At 42.3% G+C, this 23,302-nt stretch overlaps 1 protein-coding gene across 2 annotated transcripts in view; it reads left to right on the forward strand.

Annotated features, from left to right (window-relative positions):
• The window catches only part of ADK (adenosine kinase), a 244,012-nt gene that overhangs the window by 99,130 nt on the left and 121,580 nt on the right, over positions 1-23,302 (forward strand). For both annotated transcript variants that reach the window (XM_069863580.1, XM_069863581.1), the window contains exons 5-6: positions 7,779-7,951; positions 13,013-13,121. In XM_069863580.1, the coding sequence (XP_069719681.1) occupies positions 7,779-7,951; positions 13,013-13,121 (282 nt within the window). The remainder of the gene's footprint in view (positions 1-7,778; positions 7,952-13,012; positions 13,122-23,302) is intronic.

Below are 23,302 nucleotides of genomic sequence, written 5' to 3' on the forward strand. Positions count from 1 at the left end.
TTTAGGAATGGAAGGGTGAGGTACATTTCACATTATCCACTACTTGTTGCTGTGGCAACATTAAGGCGTAATTTTCAAGGCAGGCGTTTCTGGATAACATTTTGTGTCTTCTTGCTATTTCAGATTGAGAAATTGGATTATGGTTCGTGAAATTGTCAGAATTATCATGCGTTCACTTGAGGTATAATATATGTGGTTTATTATATTTGTGAAACATATAATAATTTATAATTTCTGAAAAAGGATGGTTTCTAGTTGCTTGGGAATGCTTCAGAAATGAATGATTATCTACTACGACAAAATCTGTAATCTATGTTGCTGGAGCTTCAGTAAATAGTTTAATGTGTTGGGAATTCTTGCCAAGGGATGCCTGAAGACTTGCCACTTTCAAACCTCCCTCACCTTAACTGCTTCCTAACTCCAGCAGTCGAGAGCTGTTAAGCTGTAAGTGCTCTGCCATATTGGTGGGCTTTTATATCAGAGAGCAGAGCGGACAGCCATGGTGATGGAAAAGGATAGTAGGTAGAGTTAAAATACTATAAAGCATAGAGACAATTGTACCTAATGCCTGGAATCAAAACTTTTTGGAATGAGATGATCGGCCATATGTGCCACCCTTCTGCACCCTGCGAGAAGGAGAGAAGAAACGTTCTCTACTGCTAACTGTGCATGAAATTGCAGTGTTAGAGATATTGACCAGATGTTTCAATCTCAACAAATAGCTTGTTATGGGGCTGAGGGAAAAGCACTCTGCCGCTTTGATCACACACACCTTAAAGGAAGAAGTAATTTAATAGAGGCTGTCAAAGTTCATCACTGTCAATAAACTTTGACTTGACCTTTGCCCTCTGGTTTTGATGCTGTTGCTGATAGGAGCTGATAGGCAGCTGTTTACAGTTTGTGCTTTATGAATTCGGCGCTGCCAGACAATGGAAGAAGTCTCTCCACGTGTGGATGTTTTGCTGTCATTCTGAGTGCGGGTGTGTTCATAGAGACTGCACATCATCTGGCACGGGAGAGAGAGTGACAGATGAGTGTGTTCTGAAAGGGAAGATTTGTTTTAAGGTTATAGGTATGCAAAATCATATGGGAAACATCCTAAAATGTCACTTTGCAATAACATCAACTTCACTTTAAGGTTAGTACCTAAATACACATACAGTGGTTTACACAGGAGAATCTGAAGGCATTTTTAAATGCTTATTGGTTTTCCCTACATTGCTATAAAGTGAGTGCTGATTCTTCATGGGTCAAGCAGGCTAAGGCATGGTTAACAGTTTGTAGTCACCCAGTGAGTCAGTTGTGCTGTACCCAAGGGTGATGATCCATTTTTGTGTTGTTAATATGCTGCATTAACAGCTCAACACCACAGCTTCTCGCCACAGAGTAAGAAAGGTTCTTGTGTTGTACTTCATTTGCCACTTTGCCATGTTTCACATTCGGTGTTCAACAGGGAAGTTTATATCTTTGAGTTCTTTTACCAATAAAAATGCCCTTAAACCTTACCTCTTAAATAGCTTTCTAATATTAGCACATATCTTAATAAACAGTTATATACATGGACACAGCTGCAGAAGAATCCCAGGAAACCTGGAATTCTTACTGTTGTGATACCCTTCATGTAACTGTAATGTCAGTGCTGAAGAGCTGGCAAGACCAGCCCTGGTCTTGCATCTTCTGCCTGGCTGTGAGAAGGGACCACACGAACCGTGGGAAGGGAAAGGGAGGGACACATCAGATCAAACAATGAGGAGGTTGTTGATGCTTCAGGTTCTGTGCTGAATGAGAAGGGACAGAAGATGAGCAGCAGTTTCAATCATTGTCTTGTAAGGTCTTGGGGGAGCCATTCTGTCTTTGAACTTCAGAAGAGAGACTGCAGCATTGTAAATAATGAATCAGAGGGTGATGGAGTAAGGCATGTTAGAATTAGGTGCCTAGACTGGCCAATATGTAAGCTTCTGGCCACATTGAAACTTCGAAATGTGGCTACTCCATGTTTAATTACAGAAAATATAGTGTATTTCCTTGTGCAGCCAGCAGCTTACAAACTAAAAATAAAACAAAGGGCAAGCAGATGGAGAGCAATAGGAAAAGAATAGGAAATGGAATACGAAAGAATAGCAGTACTGAAAATAGTTATTTGGATGATAGATTTTCTTAAGAGAGTTTGTTAGCTTTGTGGTTTTAAATGTAGACGTGAATGAAATATTGCTCTTGAATGATGAAAGTTTTGGTAGACATCAAAATGTGAATTACTGACTTCACATCATTTCATCTTGACCCATGCACCTCTTTTCTCGTTGTTGCTCTTCCAGTTTTCTCTCCCATCCCCACAGGAGCCAGGATTGAGAGAGTGACTGGATGGGGGCTTAGCTGCTGGCTGCGGTTAACCCACCACAGCAGGGATTTTAAATGATGTAGTATGTGTGATGGTAACAGACATGGCATTCCAGGTGCACTTGAGGTGTATTGCATCACTCACAAGAAATAAGTGAGCCCACTTGGAACAGTGACAGTAATAGCTTTTTTTTTTTTTAAGGGTTATTTTGCATGTTGTCAGGACTTCTTGGTTTATAAATATATATACACGTATATAATGATTTAGGTTTTGATCCCACTTTTTCTCATTTCGTCTGGTTTTCTAAGATGAGGTGTGGTTTATTTTCTTATAGCATGTAAAATATCCGTAAATATATTCATAAGCTTTGTAATGGACTGTGTATATAACTGGTGGTGGGATGTGTCCTAGGGGTATGATAGACTGGTGGAACTTTCTGAGAAGCCTAGGGACTCATTCTAAAATTCAGACTATAAAAAGGAGAGGTACTGCAAATTGCGCTGTATAAAAAGAAACCATTCCTGCTCTGATTTACTAAAAAAGAATACTTAATGAGTAGTTGCTAACATTGTTTAGATTTTAGCAAGCACGTTAAGTCTTGGCTAATTTTAGGTCTTTGGAGTCCTCTCTTCTGTGAGCTGCAATCTAAAATGAGATCAGATTTGACAGATCATGCAGAGAAGAGTCCAGCTTCAAATAACGCACTTCAGATGCACTTCAGATGTCTGTATGCAGTGTTAATGAGGTTTGAAGATCCTTCACTGCGAAGGGGCATGACGCTTCCTGTTGTGTTGTCAGTTCCCAGGCATTTAGCATTCGAGTCTGCAGCTGAAAACTCCTCTGTGCAGAAGATTTGTCAGTCCAAGCAAAGCTTCATCTGCCTTGGTGTTGTTAGTTGAAGACTACTGACAGATGTGGAAATGTGCTGCTGGCTACAGCTTTGAAAAACAGTTCAGGAGCTCAGGAGTTTGGATGTCTGTGTCAGCCTCCCTCTTCTGATTACCAGTGTCGCCATTTAACAGTTGGTACTTACCCAAAGCACAGAGTCGGAGTAAGATGAAATAATTGCTGAAGGAACTTTGCTTTGGTCAGAGGGCTCTCAAGCTGCCTTAAGCTCCATCAGTGTGATGAAGTTTTTTAAGTCTTACAGGATTGTGTGCTGAGAGCAGTCACAAACTCTCCTTTTACAGGGAAAGGACCTTTACAGCTGGAGATAGTGACGTAAATAAGATCAGCTCTTCAGTTGTGCTGCAAGAACAGCAAAGGAAAGCTTTGACTGCAGCTCAAGTGCTGTGGGATGGGATACTGGGCACTTCCCTTGTGTCAGAAGCAGGACACACTCAAGCTGAAGAGATAATCTTGGGAATACAAATACAAGAATTCAGTTCTCTCCATTTCTTGTTTTAATTCTTTGAGCCCGCTGATTTTCTTTCATGTAGTTTGAAGGGGCATTATTTTATATTTTGGGTGTAAAGGGCCATTCAGGTAGCTCTGTTGTCTCACCTTGAATATCCAGCATTGACTAGCCAATCAAAGTCCAGTTCTTTCTGGTGCCAAAGTTGTCCTTCTGCAGGTGCTTCTGCAGCCCAGAGGAAAGTTTGTTTGCAAAGCTGCTTTCTAATCAGACAGAAGTGGGAAACAGGTGTACAACATCTCAGAGTCTGAGGTTGTGAAGGAGTGGGGCACAGTTAACTTCAAGCAGACTTAGGAAGTTACAACTGAGTCTTCAGAGGTTTTACTTGTTACCAAGTTGTCTTGGCATCTCAACATCTTGCAAGAAAAGATGATGCTGTTTTATGGAATATCCAGAATATCCACCTACTCCATGGAACACACAAGTTCTTGCACTGCTCTGATAGCGAAGGCATGCCAGAGAGCTCACCTGTTCACTCTAGTCATGAAAAACACGTGGACCAATATTACTACCGCTGTGAGCCTAGATGTGCGTCATGAAGAGAGGAGAGGAGAGTTCTGTCACTCCAGTGTATCCTTGAAGAGCCAGGGTGCTGGCCTCTTTTGGAAGTGCTGGCTTCTGTGGTTGATTGTAAGGAATAACATGCCTAGGAGGGTAGGGAGAACCTGATATTGGATGGTGCTTATTCTGAAATCAGCCGAATTTTTAGACAGAGTTATCTGGAAGGCAAGAAATAAATTAAAAAGTCAGTATTTGATTTTAGTTACTGAGGGTGCATACAACAAAATTGTGAGGAAAATGCAAATTGTTTAACTCAAGAAAACACCTGAAAGATGTTCTCTTCTCTGCACCCCTTTCTCTGTCAGGGATGCGTGTCCTGAATGAAAAGGTCGGGGCCTGTCCTTGTGTGTACCTGATGTCCAAGTTGTGTTGACGGAAGAAGGCTTTAATGTGGAGAATTGGATTGGATTTCATAAGACACTCTACATTTTGAGTCTCCTTTCTGTGAGCCCACTCCTGAGGCTGTCTCGTCCCTGTATGATAAGTTCCCACTTTTGACACTTGTTTCTGGGCCATTAAAGGCCTCAAATCCCCTTGGGTGATGGGGAGGATTCTGGTGTGGCCAGGTGCCAACCTCTCCTGCCCAGACTGTCAGTGCTGTTCGTTAATAGTTACCTCGCCGCCTCGCCAGCCCCTGGATAATTATCTCATTATGCCAGTGCCTGCTGAGCTGGGTCATTTCCTGTTGCTGTCAAGAGCCTTTTTCATTCAATTAAATCCTGTATTCCACATAAATCCTTAAAATGAATTTACAGTTTCTATAACCGTAAACCTGGCGTCAATGTGTGCAGTTTGCTTTTGGCCTTCATTTGCTGTTGGGTGTAATCCTGCATGACTGTGTTGTGGTGATGCATGTCTGGTCAGGACTGACCCCATTCATGTTTAGAGTTTTAGCCAAGTATTGCTAACAACAGTAACAAGTGTTTGAAGTAGTTCACAGAAGCCTGCTTTTTCCATATCAGATTATTCAAAATTAACTAAATTAACTTCTAAACAAATTAAAGTTTGTAGTCCAGAGCCTACCTGGAAGGTGTTCCTTTGTTTGGTTAGTTCTTTCACACGTATGCTGAGACTCATTCTGGGAGGTGCAGCTTCAATGTCTACCAGAAAGAGATTTCTGTGATTGACTTCCATCAAATTAGTGATACAATGCCTGGTTGTGCCTTTACTGATATGTGTCCTTTTAGCTGAGGAGCGGAGGAACCCTTTGGAGTTGTGCAACCAGCAACACCTCACCACCGTTACTGTGTGAGTATGTGGTGATAACATCAAGGAGCTGCGAGTGTTTGTAACTGGAGATCTGAGATGAGAGGATTTTTACAGAAACACTGCTGAACTACTATTTCATCTTCCTCTGTGTCGCTTAACTTAGCTCAGATGTTCAAATGAAAACTTAGCTACATAGGGGGACTGTTCCCACACTGAGTAATACCTGCATTTCAAGTAATAATGAGTATGAGCGGAAGCACTGCTCATGGAAGAGGCGGTCTGCGCAATATGCAGCAGTTCATCTCAAGAAATCCTCTATCTTGACTTCTGATTCCCAAGAATAACCTCACTTACGTTTAAAATGGGGACTATGATGGTTAGCTGTGGCGTGCATCACATCTGAATTCATGCAGAGCTGCTGCCAGTAGCCAAAACTGTGATCCTCAAACAGAAATGCTCTTTTCAGAGATGTGTGTGAAATATGACTTGCTGCTTCTCCAAATGTTGTCAGACTTTATATATACAGGATGGAAAAGCTATGCAATTTGATGGAATGTTGTAAGCCTAAGGTGCAGTTTGAAGTCTTGCAGTTTTTGAAGAATTGGGGGGAGTTGGTGCTTTGATAAATGCTGTTCATGGTGATCTATATTAATTCTTGTTATTTGTGAGTGGGAGGCATGCTTTTCAACAGACAGCACGAGATTCCAGGTACTTCTGTTCTCATTGTTGTGGAAATCGGTTCTGTGTTTGCTTACAGTAGGTCGCAGCATCTTTACTCTTGTTAAATAATCTGTTCTACTTAACTCTACCTCCAAATAGAAAAGATAACTGCTCCTAAACCATACCGAATGAACACTCTGTGAATGTGTATTATGAATGTGCAAATGTATGTAAAATACAATGATATTGTAGGTAATTCCCTTGTTAGGGGGTTTCTTAATTTCTATTACTTTGGAACGATATGAAATAGATTAGCAGAACGTACCTAATGTGCATTTCATCACTGAGAGACTGAACACGGACACCAGCTGACGACAGAATCTCTTTTGTCCTTTAGCTTTCTATATATTAAATTACTGCAGGAAGGAGGCCTGGTGACTTTTGTCCACCTTTGCCTTATTAATGAACACTTTTACATGACTAAAGGATTTTTTTTTTTCCCCTCCTCTGGAGCTGGAAGTACTAAAGCTGTGACTAAGCATGTGTTTGTCACTCAGTGACTTGACCTTTCTCCAACCCACAGCCACCACTAATGCTGCTTTGTAATGGAGACATTATCGTTTATTTAAATCTTGATTAGGAAACAATTATGAGTAGGGTTTTAGTATAGCAGTAAATTGATGTAGCCTTTAATTCACGCTATAGATCGAGTGGATAAGCTTTCTGGCTGTAATTAGAGTGAATTATAACTACTTCAGTTGGTTGACTCACCACCAGCAGAGCAGGGCCTTGGATTGTTCCTTCACATCTGTTTTTTTTTTTGGTTCACTCTTGATTTTATGTTGCTACTAAATGCTATTTTTTTAACTTAGTACAGAATGGAGCTACATTTTCAGTGGAATGACACACGTTTTGTATTAATAAAGAGGAGCTTTCTGAAATAACCTGGCACCTCAACAGACCTGCTCTCTGTAAAGTGGAGATGGATGTTTTCGTATGTGGTTTAACCATGTAAATGGGGAGTGTTTCCTTTTTTGCCTATAATTAAACAGTAGGCACAAGTGGTTATTTTCAATACCGGTTAGTTTTGGTATGATTATGAAGTGAAGGTTACATAATGTTTCTACTGAGGTTTCTCAAACATTTTTTTTTTCTTTCTGTATTGTGTCTTTAGGTTTGTGGGGTTTTTTGTTTTGTTTTGTTTCTATTTTTTTATTATACAAATTTTCTTTCATGCTTCCTTAGGTTGCTCAATCAAATATAAGTGTAGGGGAGTCTCATCTGAGAAAGGGAACTTCTTTTCAAATACCCTGTAAAAACATACTGGTTTGCTTTATTTGATAAAGAACTGTGTGTATTGAGGTTTTACATTAGACATTAAACGCTCAGTGGGATCATTTAAGGGTACAGTTTTTATTCTTTGCCCTTCCCTCCCTTGATGTACCAGTTGTTTTTCTTCAGGCTTAGAAGCATTCTGTATGTCAGTGCTCTGTAGGCACAGGATGAAATACAGCAAGTAAAGAGAAGAAGATGGCAAAAAACAATACACCAGGCATGCTAACATTGTATTTCTTGTTTGTTTGTTTTTTCCTGCAGTGGATGATTCAGAGCCCTTACAAAGCTGCCACTTTCTTTGGGTGCATCGGCAAGGATAAATTTGGAGAGATCCTAAAGAAGAAGGCTGAGGAGGCTCATGTGGATGCTCATTACTATGAGCAGAGTGAAGAACCCACAGGAACCTGCGCTGCCTGCATCACCAGTGATAACAGGTCAGGAGCCTCTGATGGTTTACAAAGATGTAAACGCAGTCGGTAAAATGTGAGGAACCTCAGTTGTTTGGGATGTTTGGCCTTGAAAAACTGTGATTTGAATGATAAAAAGAGAATTAGGACTGGTTTGTGACAACACAGGCCTGCCTGGCTTATAGCGTGGGACTGAATTATATTGATGTGGAGAGCAACAGTTGTACTACAGCAGAAAAGTGAGGGATAACAATAAACTACTTCTATCTGAACTTTATAGCTCCCAGTTGCTCTGGAGAGAGGAAATATATGGGAGACAAGTTTGTAAACGAGTGTGTTTAGGCAGCCTATGTGAAGGCTGGTTGGTATGTTAGGTGTGTACTTGGTGGCAAATGAGGACTGCATTCCAGGTGATAATGTGTTTAAAGAGGGCAGGTGTCGGTGTGTCACCTGACTGAAAGGGTTAACTTGGTTTCATACAACAGAAAGAAAAAAAGGATTTTTCTTTTGGCTATTGTTCTTCTATTAACTGTCATTCTGTATGTCTACCGCGTAATAATTTCTTCTGTGTTTTGTCTTTCATCTTTTCATTTGCTACCTTTTTTTAAATGGTTTTTGCTATATTAAGAAATCTCTGCTCCAGAGCTCTATTCAATCTTTCTCATGTTTATAGACTATGAACAGTGATCTTTGTGGTATTTTGGAGCATTGCATAAGTCAGGACCTGTTTATAGAATTTATTTGGGGTATTGCAGTAAACTTACTAAAACAAGGATTTCAGAAAGAGATAATGAAGGTAGTAGATGTTTATCTTGAGCGTGGCCCTTTGCTTTCTTCTTTTTCCCTTCACCCACAAAGCTTGAACTTACGTGCTCCTACTTTGCGGATTGCCTCCTGATGATTTTTAAGGGTTTCAAACCCAGCCAGTCAGGTCTGCCTTAATCTTAAGATGCTACCAGCACACACCAACCCTCCCTATTTTCTGCCAACATCTACATTTTCTGATGCAAGATATTGCTAACTCTGAAACTAGATCAGGCTTTTCAGGGCCATGTCCAGCTGGGATTTGAATATCTCAAAGACAAATGTTGCACAACCTCTCTGGGCAACCTGTTCCAGTATTTGACCACTCTTCATAGGGGAAGTTTTTTGATGATACCCATCTGGAATTTTCCTTCTTCTAGCTTTTGTCTGTTCCTTCTTGCGTCCGACAATAATCTGGCTCCATCTTCTCTGTAAACTTTCATTAGGTGTTTGAAGATGGAAGGAAGGTCTCCCCTTAGATTCCTCTTCTTAAGGCTCAGCCAAGCCTTTCTTCATCTGTTAAGCATTCCAGCCCCTTCATAATGATAGTGGCCAACTGCTGGACTTAATCTGCATCACCTTAGTGTCCTCTTTGTAATTGAAATTTGAAGCTGGACATAGAATTGCAGATGAGGACTGGAAACCAGGACAGAGGTTTTCCTCTGTTCTGAATATATTGCTCCTGTTGCCCTGCACACTTGCTTATACAGACTAGAATGTGATTAACTTTCTCTGTGCGGTTGCACTGCTGACTTGTGTCCCAAGCCAAGTCCACCAGCAACTCCAGGTCCTTTTGTGCAGAGCTGTGTTGTATCCTGTCAACGCTCAGCCTGAATTGTTCCATGGAAGTTCTTCCATCCTAGTTGTGTGACTTTGCATTTGCCTTCAATTTTCTGCCAGCCCAATTCTCCAGGCTGTTGGAAATCTGCTGAGTGACAGACAGCCCTGTCCTCCAGCTTATCAACTTGTCCCTCCCAATTTAGTGTCATACATAATGTCTTACTCTCAGGAATGAATGTACATACACAGCAGAGGAAGGAAGTGCATTCATCTTCATCTGGAGTTTTGACATTAATTATGTCTACAGCCTTCCCCCTTTGTCTCCAGGATCCATATTGTGTCTGTCAGACAACCCATAGAGATGTTTTTGCTCAGCAATTCTCGCTCTTCTCAGTCCGTAGTGTCTGTGTATGCATCCTGTGGCGGTCACCATTTCTAGATTACAGAATGGGAAACTGAAGTTGAAACTGTCCATAGACATACATCATGAATTCAGGAAAAATACATGCATCCTCTGCTATGCCCCTCAATGGAATTTAAACGTTTAGGTAAATTTATTCATAAAAGTCACTGCAAGTACCTCTTTAACTTACTCAGCAGTAGGTTTGATTTGCTAATATACAACCCTTTCCTCTCAGTATCAAAAGTTTGCTCAAATAGTGGAGGCAGTTACTTCACCTTGGTAGCTGTTCTAGAGCATGTTGGACAGTGTGCAGGGAGTGAGAGAGACTTCTTTCATTCTTTGGGAGGTAACAAAATTAGTTGCTGCTGAAGGCTTTATTATGCAACCCCCCCCTCTTTGTGTGGCAGCAAGTTTCTTCTCAGTCTTTAATTACCCTCTGATTCTTTTCCCTGCTTTTCAGCATTTTCTGTGTTTGTAAGAATAGCTTCCACCTGGCCCGGTTAATAACTATTTATCAATTAATCTCTTGTCCCAGATGAGGTCTGTGCTTAGTTCCTCCTTCAGGTAATTCACCTTTTGTGACTCTTTCAGAGGAGCTGGCTAACAGCACTCCTGTTTTTTCCTGGTAAGCAACTGTGTATGTTTATGTTCCAGATGCCCTGATGTAGATGTTTCTGGTTTCTGCTAAGTCTGTCGAGCTTTTTGCAGGCAAGGGTTCTGGGCTAATTTGTGATGGCTGCTCTGAATTCTCCAGCTCGTACTCAGCAGTACTGATACACTTTGTTTGCTTAGAGTTTTTCAGGAAAATCCTAACACAGGATTAAACTCTAAGGTAGTACCTGCACTCTGTTGTGATCCGTGGCTTTGGTTTGTGCATTCTGCTCAGAAATACCCATGTGCACAGGGTCCCCATGAAACCGCTTGAGTTGAAGCATGCAGGTCGTCTCCAATTACTGCATTTCATTGCAAAAAAATCTACCTTCTCTGTGTTCCACGTATTGAGCTTAGTGCTGGGACTTGGGACTTTTGTTTGGGAAAGCTCGGTGTTTTGTCTGCAGTGTAATGGTCTTTGATTGCATATCACATGCAGAGCATCTCTGCAGCTGGATGCAGCCACAGAGCTAGGTTTATGTTTCAGGGGCACGTGGTAAGTGAAAGGAAACACAGAAAGACGCTTTGCTTGGTTTTCTGGAACACAATTGCTTTTCACTTAGCAACATGCATTGACAGACAAGATTTTTCCAGCTAGGTCCTTGATGCATGTTTAGGGTTTGCCAAAACTGAAAGTTTTAATTTGCTTTTTAAATTGATTTACAGAAGATTACCACAGTTATGCACATGTTCTTCTTGGATTTACTTGCTCCTCTGGGGAATTTCTTGTCCTTGAAGTGGTAATATTCATCAAGAATGGAACATCTTGCCTTGGTACTTGTACTGCTACAGAGGCGTGGTCTGTTGGTTTATGAATTATTATTTTGTTTTGATTTTCCAAATTCACATTAGTTCCTGTTGCTGTTAGGGTTTAGAGTTAAAGAGATAAGCCCCAAGGATATTCCTGGGATGAAATGACACAGAGCTGTGCTGTATGTGTTGATACATTCAGAAAGGAATAATCTGACTCTTAGTTTTAATTTTTTCTGTGCTTGATCTGTTTAGCTTAGCAAGATCGTCAGGGATGAGTGCTGCAGGAAGCTTACAGGAAGGTTTGGTTGCTGTCTTCATCAGATTCTGTTGGGATTTTGCTTGTTGTATATTGGAAAGGACAAGGAGAATGCACTTTTGAAAAATTCCTGGTTGGCTTACCTCCACACAACTGTACCTGCTTCTCAGCCTGGAGGCAGAGTCATAACTCGTAGCAGTAGATCAGCAAATCACTCTGACCTATGGTCTCTGGATTGCAGTAGCGTTCATATGGAAAAGGGTGATACACACAACATCAATTGTGTGCACAGCAGAGAAGGCAGAAGTTCTCAACAGGCATAGGCTGTGTTTATAATTACACATTACCTGGTTAATGTACTTAAATGTCACACAGCAGAGATGTGTTAGTGCTAAAGGTGCATCCTATGGCTATTATATCTTGAAATTATATCTAAAACTTTGTATGCCAGCATGGAAATGTCAACTTCTTCAACTCCTCTTCACCAAATACTGGATGTCATTAAACAGCTTCATAATAGAATTACACAGAAAGGTTTGGTCATGGGAGCCAGAGTGGAGAGATGCATAATCATCTTTTTATGGCCTGTTTTTAGGAGTACACCTGTAAGTTCTGTGTATTCCATAAGGCTGAACTGAATGGCTGAAGAGGAGGGTTTAAATAGAATGTGTCTTACATGTAAGAAAGTAAATATGATACCAGTGTTTTTGTTCTTGCAGTTGTGGCAGTGGTGTCCTGTGGTTGCATTCTAACTTTTTAGGAAAGAATGAAGTACAAATGAGATTTTGGTAGGTTTCCAGTAAGACACAGCTAAGCCAAAGGTTTTTATAACAGTTCATCATCTGAAAGTAGCAACATGACCCTTTTCCATTTGCTAAAGGAAAATATGAACCTAACTGGAAAAAAGAAACCTGAAGAAACCCCTTTTTAAATAATATAGCTATTCTTTGGGAAATGATAAAGGCCAGTCATGCACATCCATCAGCTGTTCCACTGAGGGGAAAGAGTTTTCAGAAGACAAACTGTGTGTGGCTGCTTTCCTTTAGGTGTTAAATGCTAGCAGATTTGTGATGAAAACCTGTAGGTGCTGTAACCATGCAGAGGGAGCTGATCACAAAATGCCTCAGAGGTGGAGTCTAAGCACATGAAGGCACGTGAACAGTAAAACAGTGACAGGTTACGTAAGCTGTGAGGCTGGACTTGAAATACGTTATTTAATATATGGTTTAAATTTAGTTGTATTTAATATATGATTTAAAATGTGTTACTTAAATATTATGAAACCATCAAATAAATCATATGTTTTTTATGGTACTTTCTGTTAATTGCTTTTTTGTTCCTTAGCATCTTTGATTATCTCTGAGAAATGTTGCTCTTTGTGAGGAATTAGCAGTAGTGTTGGTTACAGAGAATCTAATGCCTGGCTTTTAATCCCTTCCAGGTCTCTTGTAGCTAACCTTGCTGCTGCTAATTGCTATAAGAAGGAGAAGCATCTTGATTTGGAGAAGAACTGGAAATTGGTGGAAAAGGCCAAAGTTTACTACATCGCAGTAAGTTCAGCTTCTTTCAAACTGCTAAACTGTGTGTTGCAGCATTGTGCGTTTTAAGCCATGAGCATGTCTCCTGCTTACGGTGTGGGGTGATTGCGTAGGAACACAATGCAAGGAAATGACTGTTTAAATTTCAGCATAGTTTGATTTCTTCCAATTTAAACGTACCAGTGTAGAAATCTGTTGTAGTTGTGCGCTTTCTTAAATCAGTGGGAAAAAAAATCATAAGAACTACACGTATTTTTAGAACCTTTGTAGTAGTGCATCAAATTTACATTTCACATTTTCTAGTAAATTGTTGTGAAGGATGCACAAATTATGTAGAAAAACACTATTAGCATAATTATTCACTGCAAACAGTTTGAGCTTATTTGTGTGAACAGTCTTAATTGCTATTTATTCCATAGTAATTACCACGGCACCTTATAACTCAATATTTCAGAAACAATGATTGTGACAAATCTCTTGAATGTGGGCGGTGGGGCAAACTGATTTTAATGATGAAATCTTACTTCTGGAATATAGGGGGTTTGAGGATGAGACATTCGTAGCTTCACAATTAGCATTCTTTTTTTACCATCCAGAATGAATTAAGCCAGATTAGTGTATTTGTGTAGATTACATCTTGCCTAAATGGAAGTGGTGAATTTGTTTTCATCTTGCTCTCAAGTTGATGTGTGATCAAAATTAGCAAACAAAGCATCTATGACAGGTTACAAACTCCTAACACGCATGTAATATATGGATTCTGTATGGCAGCTGCTGCCATTCCACTACCTGAGCTATGTGAGAACAGCTGGTAAGGAGCGTAAAGAATTGATTATCCGGGAGAAACAAGTTCATTGAGAATATAGTTATTTCTTTTAGCTAGAGCCAACGTCTCCCACAGCCTGTTAGTGCATGCTGCTGTAGGCTGGTATTGATCCTTGTGCATGGCCAGCACTGCCCTTTATAACTGACAGAAATACTTAGAACCTTCTCAGTATACAAAGAGAATGCATCCCATTGCCATGGCCGTATGTTCATGCTGCAGTGAAAAATACACCTAGATGTATTGTCTACTCATTTCTCTTTTTCAAATATTTGGAAGTTTGTATTTCCCCATAATTATACCTCTGTCTGCTCCCAATGTCAGCTTAGATAGTAATGCTGTTGGCTAAAAAAAAAGTAGGCTGAGAGTATTGTTTAAATAAAGAAGAGTGACAAAGGTTACCAAAAGCTATACTGCCCTATGGTCTTTCCTATTTCTGCCATCCTTGCATAGAATCATAGAATCACCAGGTTGGAAGAGACCCACAGGATCATCGAGTCCAACCATTCCTAACAAACACTAAACCATGCCCCTTAGCACCTCGTACACCCGTGCCTTAAACACCTCCAGGGAAGGTGAATCAACCACCTCCCTGGGCAGCCTGTTCCAGTGCCCAATGACCCTTTCTGTGAAGAATTTTTTCCTAATATCCAGCCTAAACCTCCCCTGGTGGAGCTTGAGGCCATTCCGTCTTGTCCCGTCCCCCGTCACTTGGGAGAAGAGGCCAGCACCCTCCTCTCTACAACCTTCTTTAGGTAGTTGTAGAGAGCAATGAGGTCTCCCCTCAGCCTCCTCTTCTCCAGGCTAAACAACCCCGGCTCTCTCAGCCATTCCTCATAAGACTTGCTCTCCAGCCCCCTCACCAGCTTTGTTGCTCTTCTCTGGACTTATTCCAGAGCCTCAACAACCTTCTTGTGGTGAGAGGCCCAGAACTGAACACAGGATTCGAGGAGTGGTCTCACCAGTGCTGAGTACAGAGGGAGAATAACCTCCCTGGACCTGCTGGTCACGCCGTTTCTGATACAAGCCAAGATGCCATTGGCCTTTTTGGCCACCTGGGCACACTGCTGGCTCATATTCAGTCGGCTGTCAACCAACACCCCCAGGTCCCTCTCCTCCAGGCAGCTTTCTAGACAGACTTCTCCTAGTCTGTAGCTCTGCATAGGGTTGTTGTGCCCCAAGTGCAGAACCCGGCATTTGGCCTTGTTAAACCTCATGCCACTGGACTCTGCCCAGCGGTCCAGCCTGTTCGGATCCCTTTGCAGAGCCTCCCGACCCTCCAGCAGATCGACACTTCCACCCAGCTTAGTGTCGTCCGCAAACTTGCTAATTACCAATACTGCTCCCAATAAACAGTATAGAAAAGTTAGACTTAGTGGACTGCTCAGGAAAAGTGGGAAATGTTACAGGAGGTGAAAACAGGTTGGGTTTTTTAAGATACAGCCCTTGTCTTATTTTAGTTTGGAAGCCACTCTTTTGTGTTCAGTCAGTTTGAGGACGTAAATTTTGATGAGGGAGGTGATTCACTACCCTGATTCTCATATGTATTTAAAAGCTGTTCTTCATATGCCAGTTCTGCAACATCCAATCTTGACTAAGAGACAGGGAATTACTGTACTAAACTGGAAACGAACCTCAAGCATGAGGTTCATGAATGAACTAGCATGCACACGTGCTAGTGAGTAAGTAAATAACACTGAAATTCTGATAAATTTTGCTAGATATTTGCAAACCAGAATTCAGATCAGGGTGCATCGAGGGCATGAGGAGGTCTGTTGTGTTAGGACCTTGGTTCACACCTCTTCCAGAAGCACTTGAGGGTGGGTTCATCTGGGAGATTCCTAGGATGGTGTTATCACTTCAGGTTACGGATTGCACATGCAACTTCGCTTAAGGAGAGGAGACAATGTGTGGAGCTGTACACGCTCCCTTATACTCCAGTACATTTGTGCTCTTTCCTTTCATTTCGATTCTTTACTTGCAGGTTTGTAGCAGTTTATCAGATCAAACAGAACCGTGTAGTGCACAATTACCACTCCTGAGGTACAGAGCAGCTCTCAGAGTCATTAATTTGTCTGCACTTGCCTGTCTGTACTCCAGGCTCGTTACCTTCCTTGGCTTTGCGCTCTGCATATATTGCTGTTCATTTCCTTCATTCTACCCGAACGTCACCTATTTGTGGGTTTACATTCAAATGTGCACTAGTGACAGATCCTTTTTCTGGAAATCTCTGTCCTTTGATTATCAAACCATCCATTTTCCTGGCAGAGTGGGACAGTTGTTGCTTTAGAACTGGGTCTGTGATGTCCTGTGGTCATGTGTGTGCTTCCTAGGAGAGAGAAAATGCTTTTCAGTGCAGAATCCAGCAGAACAGCCCTCAGATGACACTCAGCGCTGAAACCTAATCAATTCACAGAGGGAGGAGGAGGGACAAAGGAGAAGATAGTGAAGCCATGACAGAACCCTTAAAGACAACTTCTGTTACCATGAATGAACACAATGCATTTATTTCAGCCATCTGGAAATCAGATCTGGCAGACAAATTGGAGAAGAGCAAGCAAAGAATAGGGCCCTGTAAATCACATATAGAGACAAAATACAAGGGCTGCCCCAGCTTTCTCAAAGATGGTAAACTTTAAAGGTGTATTTTAACCCTTAAAATTGCTCTACTTTGGGTTATTTCAGACAGATTACCTGTACTGTCAAACTCTATGCCATTTTTTCTTCTTCTCCAGATCTAATTCATATACTTGCAGTAATTTCTGCCTTTGACATAGTGTCTTCTTGGCTGTCACACCTGTTCCACTGTGGATCAGCTGGCTATGCTACTGGGGGGCTGATTAGAATGCACTGCGAGGGATTTTATTGGGTTCCTACTGGGGCTGGAAAATGTCCCTTCCTCAGCCGTTGCCCTCATTGCAGAATCAGTTGAGAGTTAGGATAGCGTTAAACTTTGTCATTCATTCTGTCAGTCGTGAATGGGACACAACTTGACATGAAAATAATATTAAGGGTTGTTTTGTGGGGTGTTTTTAATTTTTTTTCTTTCTCTGAATTTATGTTTTCTGACAGCACTTGCACTTTAGAGTTCTTATGTGTTAGAGTTGCATCTTACAAACTTGAGTGATGAAACTCCATATTTGGGCACCTTGTTTGTCTTATTTTCAGAGGCATTTAATAAACTGATGGGACTACTGTATGTTTTTAGGGCTCTCTAAGTATTCTGTAACATAGATTGGGCTCTCGGCATTTTGTTATGTTTTTTTAAGATCATCAATGTCTTTAGCGTCAGTTGAAGTTCGTGGGAGTTGCTGGGGCTCAGTATCTTTGACACTGCACACAGGCATTTTAAAATTTTTAATGTAACTTGCAGTATATAGCTATTAATTGCCATGTATTTCAAAGGCCTGCAAAGTAGTTTTTATTGTCAATGTTTTTGATTAAAAGAAAATCTACCCATAAGATTTACTTAGGAGAGCAGAAAAACAGAATTTTCACCGTCACTTGACTCTAGTGAGCACCCTTCTGTTACTGTATGTGGCTAAGGAAGTTTGCACTTGTCCTTGCATAATGGGATGAAAATAGGAAGGGAGAAAACTCTTTACTTCATTAAAACTGCACATAACCTTATGAAAACTTAACTCTGTGACAGCTGATCATAGAATCATAGAATCACCAGGTTGGAAGAGACCCACCGGATCATCGAGTCCAACCATTCCTATCAAACACTAAACCATGCCCCTTAGCACCTCGTACACCCGTGCCTTAAACACCTCCAGGGAAGGTGAATCAACCACCTCCCTGGGCAGCCTGTTCCAGTGCCCAATGACCCTTTCTGTGAAGAATTTTTTCCTAATATCCAGCCTAAACCTCCCCTGGCGGAGCTTGAGGCCATTCCCTCTTGTCCCGTCCCCCGTCACTTGGGAGAAGAGGCCAGCACCCTCCTCTCTACAACCTTCTTTCAGGTAGTTGTAGAGAGCAATGAGGTCTCCCCTCAGCCTCCTCTTCTCCAGGCTAAACAACCCCGGCTCTCTCAGCCATTCCTCATAAGACCTGCTCTCCAGCCCCCTCACCAGCTTCGTTGCTCTTCTCTGGACTCGCTCCAGAGCCTCAACATCCTTCTTGTGGTGAGGGGCCCAGAAGTGAACACAGGATTCGAGGAGCGGTCTCACCAGTGCTGAGTACAGAGGGAGAATAACCTCCCTGGACCTGCTGGTCACGCCGTTTTCTGATACAAGCCAAGATGCCATTGGCCTTCTTGGCCACCTGGGCACACTGCTGGCTCATGTTCAGTCGGCTGTCAACCAACACCCCCAGGTCCCTCTCCTCCAGGCAGCTTTCTAGACAGACTTCTCCTAGTCTGTAGCACTGCATAGGGTTGTTGTGCCCAAAGTGCAGGACCCGGCATTTGGCCTTGTTAAACCTCATGCCACTGGACTCTGCCCAGCGGTCCAGCCTGTTCGGATCCCTTTGCAGAACCTCCCGACCCTCCAGCAGATCCACACTTCCACCCAGTTTAGTGTCGTCCGCAAACTTGCTAAGGGTGCACTCGATGCCTTCATCCAGGTCATTGATGAAGACATTGAACAGGGCTGGACCGAGCACTGAGCCCTGGGGAACCCCACTTGTCACTGGCCTCCAGCTGGATTTCACACCATTTCCCACCACTCTCTGGGCCCGGCCATCCAACCAGTTTTCCACCCAGGAGAGTGCGCGCCTGTCCAGGCCAGAGGCTGACAGTTTCTCAAGCAGAACGCTGTGAGAAACTGTGTCAAAGGCTTTACTGAAGTCCAGGAAGACCACATCCACAGCCTTTCCCTCATCCAGCAGCCGAGTCACTTTGTCATAGAAGGCGATCAGGTTAGTCTGGCAAGACCTGCCTTCTGTGAACCTGTGTTGGCTGGGCCTGATCACCCGGTTCTCTTGCATGTGCTTCATGATAGCTCTCAAGATCACCTGTTCCATGACTTTCCCTGGCACTGAGGTCAGACTGACAGGCCTGTAGTTTCCTGGGTCCTCCCTGCGACCCTTCTTGTAGATGGGCACAACATCAGCAGATGCTGCTTGCTCATTCAGGCTGCTGAATTTAAACTTCTGACTATATTTGAGCATCACTGGCACAAGTGTGGGACTTCGCAGGCATGTGTTTCCTCTTGTTTCAGTTAGCCAGTATTATTTCCTCCAGGTATTCAGGTTTCACAGAATCACTAGGTTGGAAAAGACCCCCCAGGATCATCGAGTCCTACCATTCCCCCAGGTCCTTCTCCTCTGGGCAGCTTTCTAGGCAGTCTTCTAGTCTCTAGCACTGCACGGGGTTGTTGTACCCCAAGTGCAGGACCTAGCATTTGGCCTTGATTTACTCCATTTGTTCTTCAGTCCAGCACCTGCATTCATGTCATGTTTGCCGTTGGAGGTTGAGGTAGGTGAAACTCTCCCATGCAATGCCACAGTTATGTTGTATTGGTGCTGAAGTAGTGGATATTTTCTTGAAAGTTCCTTCTGTGCTTCGGTTGTTGGTGGTTGTACTTGGCTGCAGTCAGGCTCCCAGGCTGTTGTAATGTGAGTCTTAAAGTGGATTGCTGAAGTAACTCCCAAACCCCACACAGATCTGCCTTTAATGAAATGCTTATCTCTCTTCTGTGCAAAGGAAAACAGTAAATTGTTGTTCAGGGTCTGTATTTGAATGTGTATTCTGTGGATATGGTTCATGTGCATAGAAAGCTGGAGTTACGGGTGATCTCTCTACAAGCTTTTTGCATTAGTGTCCCTGTGGACTCCTTGCCTGAACTTTTCGTACTGGTATGGCACTGCTGATGCTTGTACTTATCTGTGTTCAGTAAAGATGTGGTACCATTTCTACCGTGTACTTTATGCATTGTGATTACTTGTCCTTGCTGTTTGAATTTACAGTGCCAGAAAGCTTCAAGTCCTGTGCTTCCTGTTATAAACAGAGAGTAGAAGAGGGATGAGGCTTTTTTGTATCTCTGAGGCTTATTTCTATGCAGCTGAATTTTGGGTTGCTCACTTTCTGTAATGCCATGTAACCTTCTACGCAGAGAAGGGAACGCTTTCACTGTCAGTTTGGCATGGGCTGTTGTTATCTCACATTCCATAAAAGTTTATACCATTCCTTTTTCCTACTTCATGTGGCAAATAACGGAGATTCCCAATGGTGATGCCTTGCAGTTGTACCACACCGAGTATATAATCTTCTAATGCTGCTCAGACTTGTTAGCCCACAGTTAGATGACATTCATCACCTTCAGCCTCCCTTGTGGTTACCAAATTGATGGCGAGTCTCGTTTATGTTGATGTTAATGACAGTTCTGGTCAGGACTGGGTGTGCTGGTCTTAGGCTGTCTCAAGTAGGAGATGTCCTATGTTGTGGCGTGTGATAATGACCCCAATGTAACATACCTGTCTGCTGGAGGAAAGGGTTTTACAGCTCCAACCACCCCAGTAAGTTTCAGCAAAGACTGTGAGATTTTCCTATTTGTTTTCTTTAGTGCTTAAGTGCTTGTCTGAGCAGAGATACTGTGGTGATGCAGTGGGCTCGATGGCGGAATTATCTGGTTTCAACATGAGTCTGTCAAAACATAAGCTTGATGTTAGCGATGTGTAGCAAAGCTTAAATAACATTCCATGGTGTTTTACATGGGCTTGGCTATTTGACTTGACAAAAAATGCTGATTATTATAACAATATAAATACAAATGAAATGCCTTTTGTGCTGTTGCTTCCTTTCACTGGCATTTTCAGAGAAGGCATTTTTATTGTAATTTACCGCTATGACGAGTATGATAATTTACAATGGATTGTCATAGGGTTTTTTCTTTGAGATGTGCTGGGTCTGTGCAGGCATCCTGCGAAACGAGAGACTGAGACACTGGCAGGAATCAAAATATCCCTTAAAAAAAAAAATTGTTCGAGGCTCTGGCACAGGTTGCTCAGAACAGTAATGGCTGCCCCATCCCTGGAGGTGTTCAAGGCCAGGTTGGATGGGGCTTGGAGCCTGATACAGTGGGAGGTGTCTCTGCCCATGGCAGTGGGGTTGGAATTGGATGGGCTTTAAGGTCCCTTCAAAGCCAAACCATTCTGTGATTCTGTGAATTAACTCCACAATGTTTTTTTTCGTTGATAACTCTTGCCATTGCACTTTGCTATCGGTGCATCTGCCAAACTCTCTCTCACAAAAATGGGTAGGGTTTGTGGCCAGGAAAACACCATTCTGGATATCTTAGCCTTAGAGAATAATCTGCAGCCAGCAACAGTTAGTTGTGGCCTTTTTCGCTGGTTGGGATAGCCTTGCCTTCCTGAAGGCCACCATCCTGAGGGACTATGTTGTTGGGAGGCTGCAGCTGAGGTGTGGTGCGCTTGTGGAGATGTGATAGACTCCATCTCTAACTGGGAGGCAAATCTGTTGGCTTCCAAAGCAAATATAGGAAACATAATTTCTCTCTCACAGATGCAGAAATCCCTAGCTTTATTTCCTTGATCACAGTGTGAAACAGCTTTTTATAAGCTGGCACCACCACGTGTTATGTCTTTCTGTGATGTGTTTGAGGTGTGGTGTGTGTTATGCTCCTATCTCAGGTACAGCTTCTCATGCACAGGCAGCTTTTCCAGTGGTTTCTCAAATAACTGATGTGATGAAGTGAGTTAGAAACTTTTTTTCTTATTTCCTACAAAGTTTGATCCTCAAGTTGTCATTCTTCAAAGATGAATGCTGTGTACTTCCTGCAGAAAAATGCATCATTGACTTTTCAGAAAGCTTTTGCCTCCTTTTTCCACCATAGGAAATTAATGAGAACCTGCCTGACGTGGCAAAAATATTTATCACTAAACATTCACCTCTCTGTTGACAATTATATTTATTTACACAAAGAATATAGATGTTTCATTTGCTGTCACTCTCCTGCTACCCCGGTAGCCTTTGAGCTGCAGGTCCCCCTCTTCGGCGCGGTGAGGAGCACAGCTCCGCCATGGCTCCTTTGCCCCTACGCTTGGGGGTGGTTTCAGCAGACGGCGAGGAGAGCCCTCGCCCAGGCAGTCTGGCTGCAGCAGCCAGGCGGCAATAGCGGTGCCATTTCTCACAAAGGAAATGTTGAACGGGAGCCAAATGTTTGGTGGCAGAGGCTGTTGCTAGGAAATCAAGTTCCTGAGGCGATTAATGACAAAGCAAGCAATAACACGAAGGCAGAATTACAGATTTAAAAGAGAGGGAGAAAAAAAGTGGTTGGTGTTATAATTACCCAAAGAAATCCGTACTCATTAAATTGGCTGTTTTTATGATTGACTTTAATTGGAGGTTAGCTCAGATATTTAGCTCCTTTTCCCACCCCTTTAAACACACACATGCACATAATCTGTAGAGCTGCAGACTTGTTTTTCTAAGCATTGAGAGGAGCTTGCCCTGTAATTTGATCCCCACTGACAGATGCATTTTCTATGCTGCCATTTTGAATTAACCTATTGTGCAACAATTTTCCTCAGCTCTGTTGAATAAAACATCAAGTCTTATTACCTCAGATGGATTTGATAGAGTAAAAGAATGTACTTCTCGCTGAAGTAGACTATTCGCAATGAGTTCAGTGATTTGAACTCTGCCAACAAGCACTGATAATTTGTGCTGTGTACTTAACGAAGGCAGGAGAGCCGAGCCACGTGGGGGGTCCTTGGGCTGGACGAAGTTCAAACACAAGCCTCCAGTAATATTGTTGTTTGTGCTAAGGCTATTCCCCTAGATCAAGCCTTTTAAGACAAAGCATGTTAACTAAGATTTTTGCGGTGGAACAGACAGGTTTTGAGTCGGAGACTCTTCTGCCCCAGTTGGTGTCTGAACTGCTAGGCTACTGTGGCATTAGCAAACAATAATCGATCCCCCTTTCCCAGGAACCCCAGCAGTTGGATTTGCCCTCTGAGACTTCTTTTGTGAGGAGAGATCTTCCCTTGTAAAGTTAAACTGGAATAAGTGATGGTTTAAAATTATTTTAAATTCCCCATAGTTTGTATCCTGTGGTAAGGGAAGAGCAGGTTTTCACCTTATTTGCTTTTCTCCTGATTAGAAACACTTATGCAGCCGGTTCAGCAGAATTTTGGCACAGAAATGGAGAGGCAGCTGACCCTGACATTTAAATCCTGTCGTGTTTCATTGCTTACATTCAAGATAATATTCCCTGCTTGCAGCAAGTGATAAGTGAGGAAATATCCTTTTACTGTATCTGTAAGTGAACATGCTGAAGCTAAGTGATGCCTTAACTCTCCCAAATCCTAACAAAGCAGGGAGACAATGGAACCACGCGTACCCTGTCCAACAATGCCCACATTAGGAATCAGATGCTAGTGCCAAGCTGTCTGCTTTGTTAAATAC

Source organism: Phaenicophaeus curvirostris, chromosome 9 (assembly GCF_032191515.1).
Source record: "Phaenicophaeus curvirostris isolate KB17595 chromosome 9, BPBGC_Pcur_1.0, whole genome shotgun sequence".
Lineage (NCBI taxonomy): Eukaryota > Metazoa > Chordata > Aves > Cuculiformes > Cuculidae > Phaenicophaeus > Phaenicophaeus curvirostris.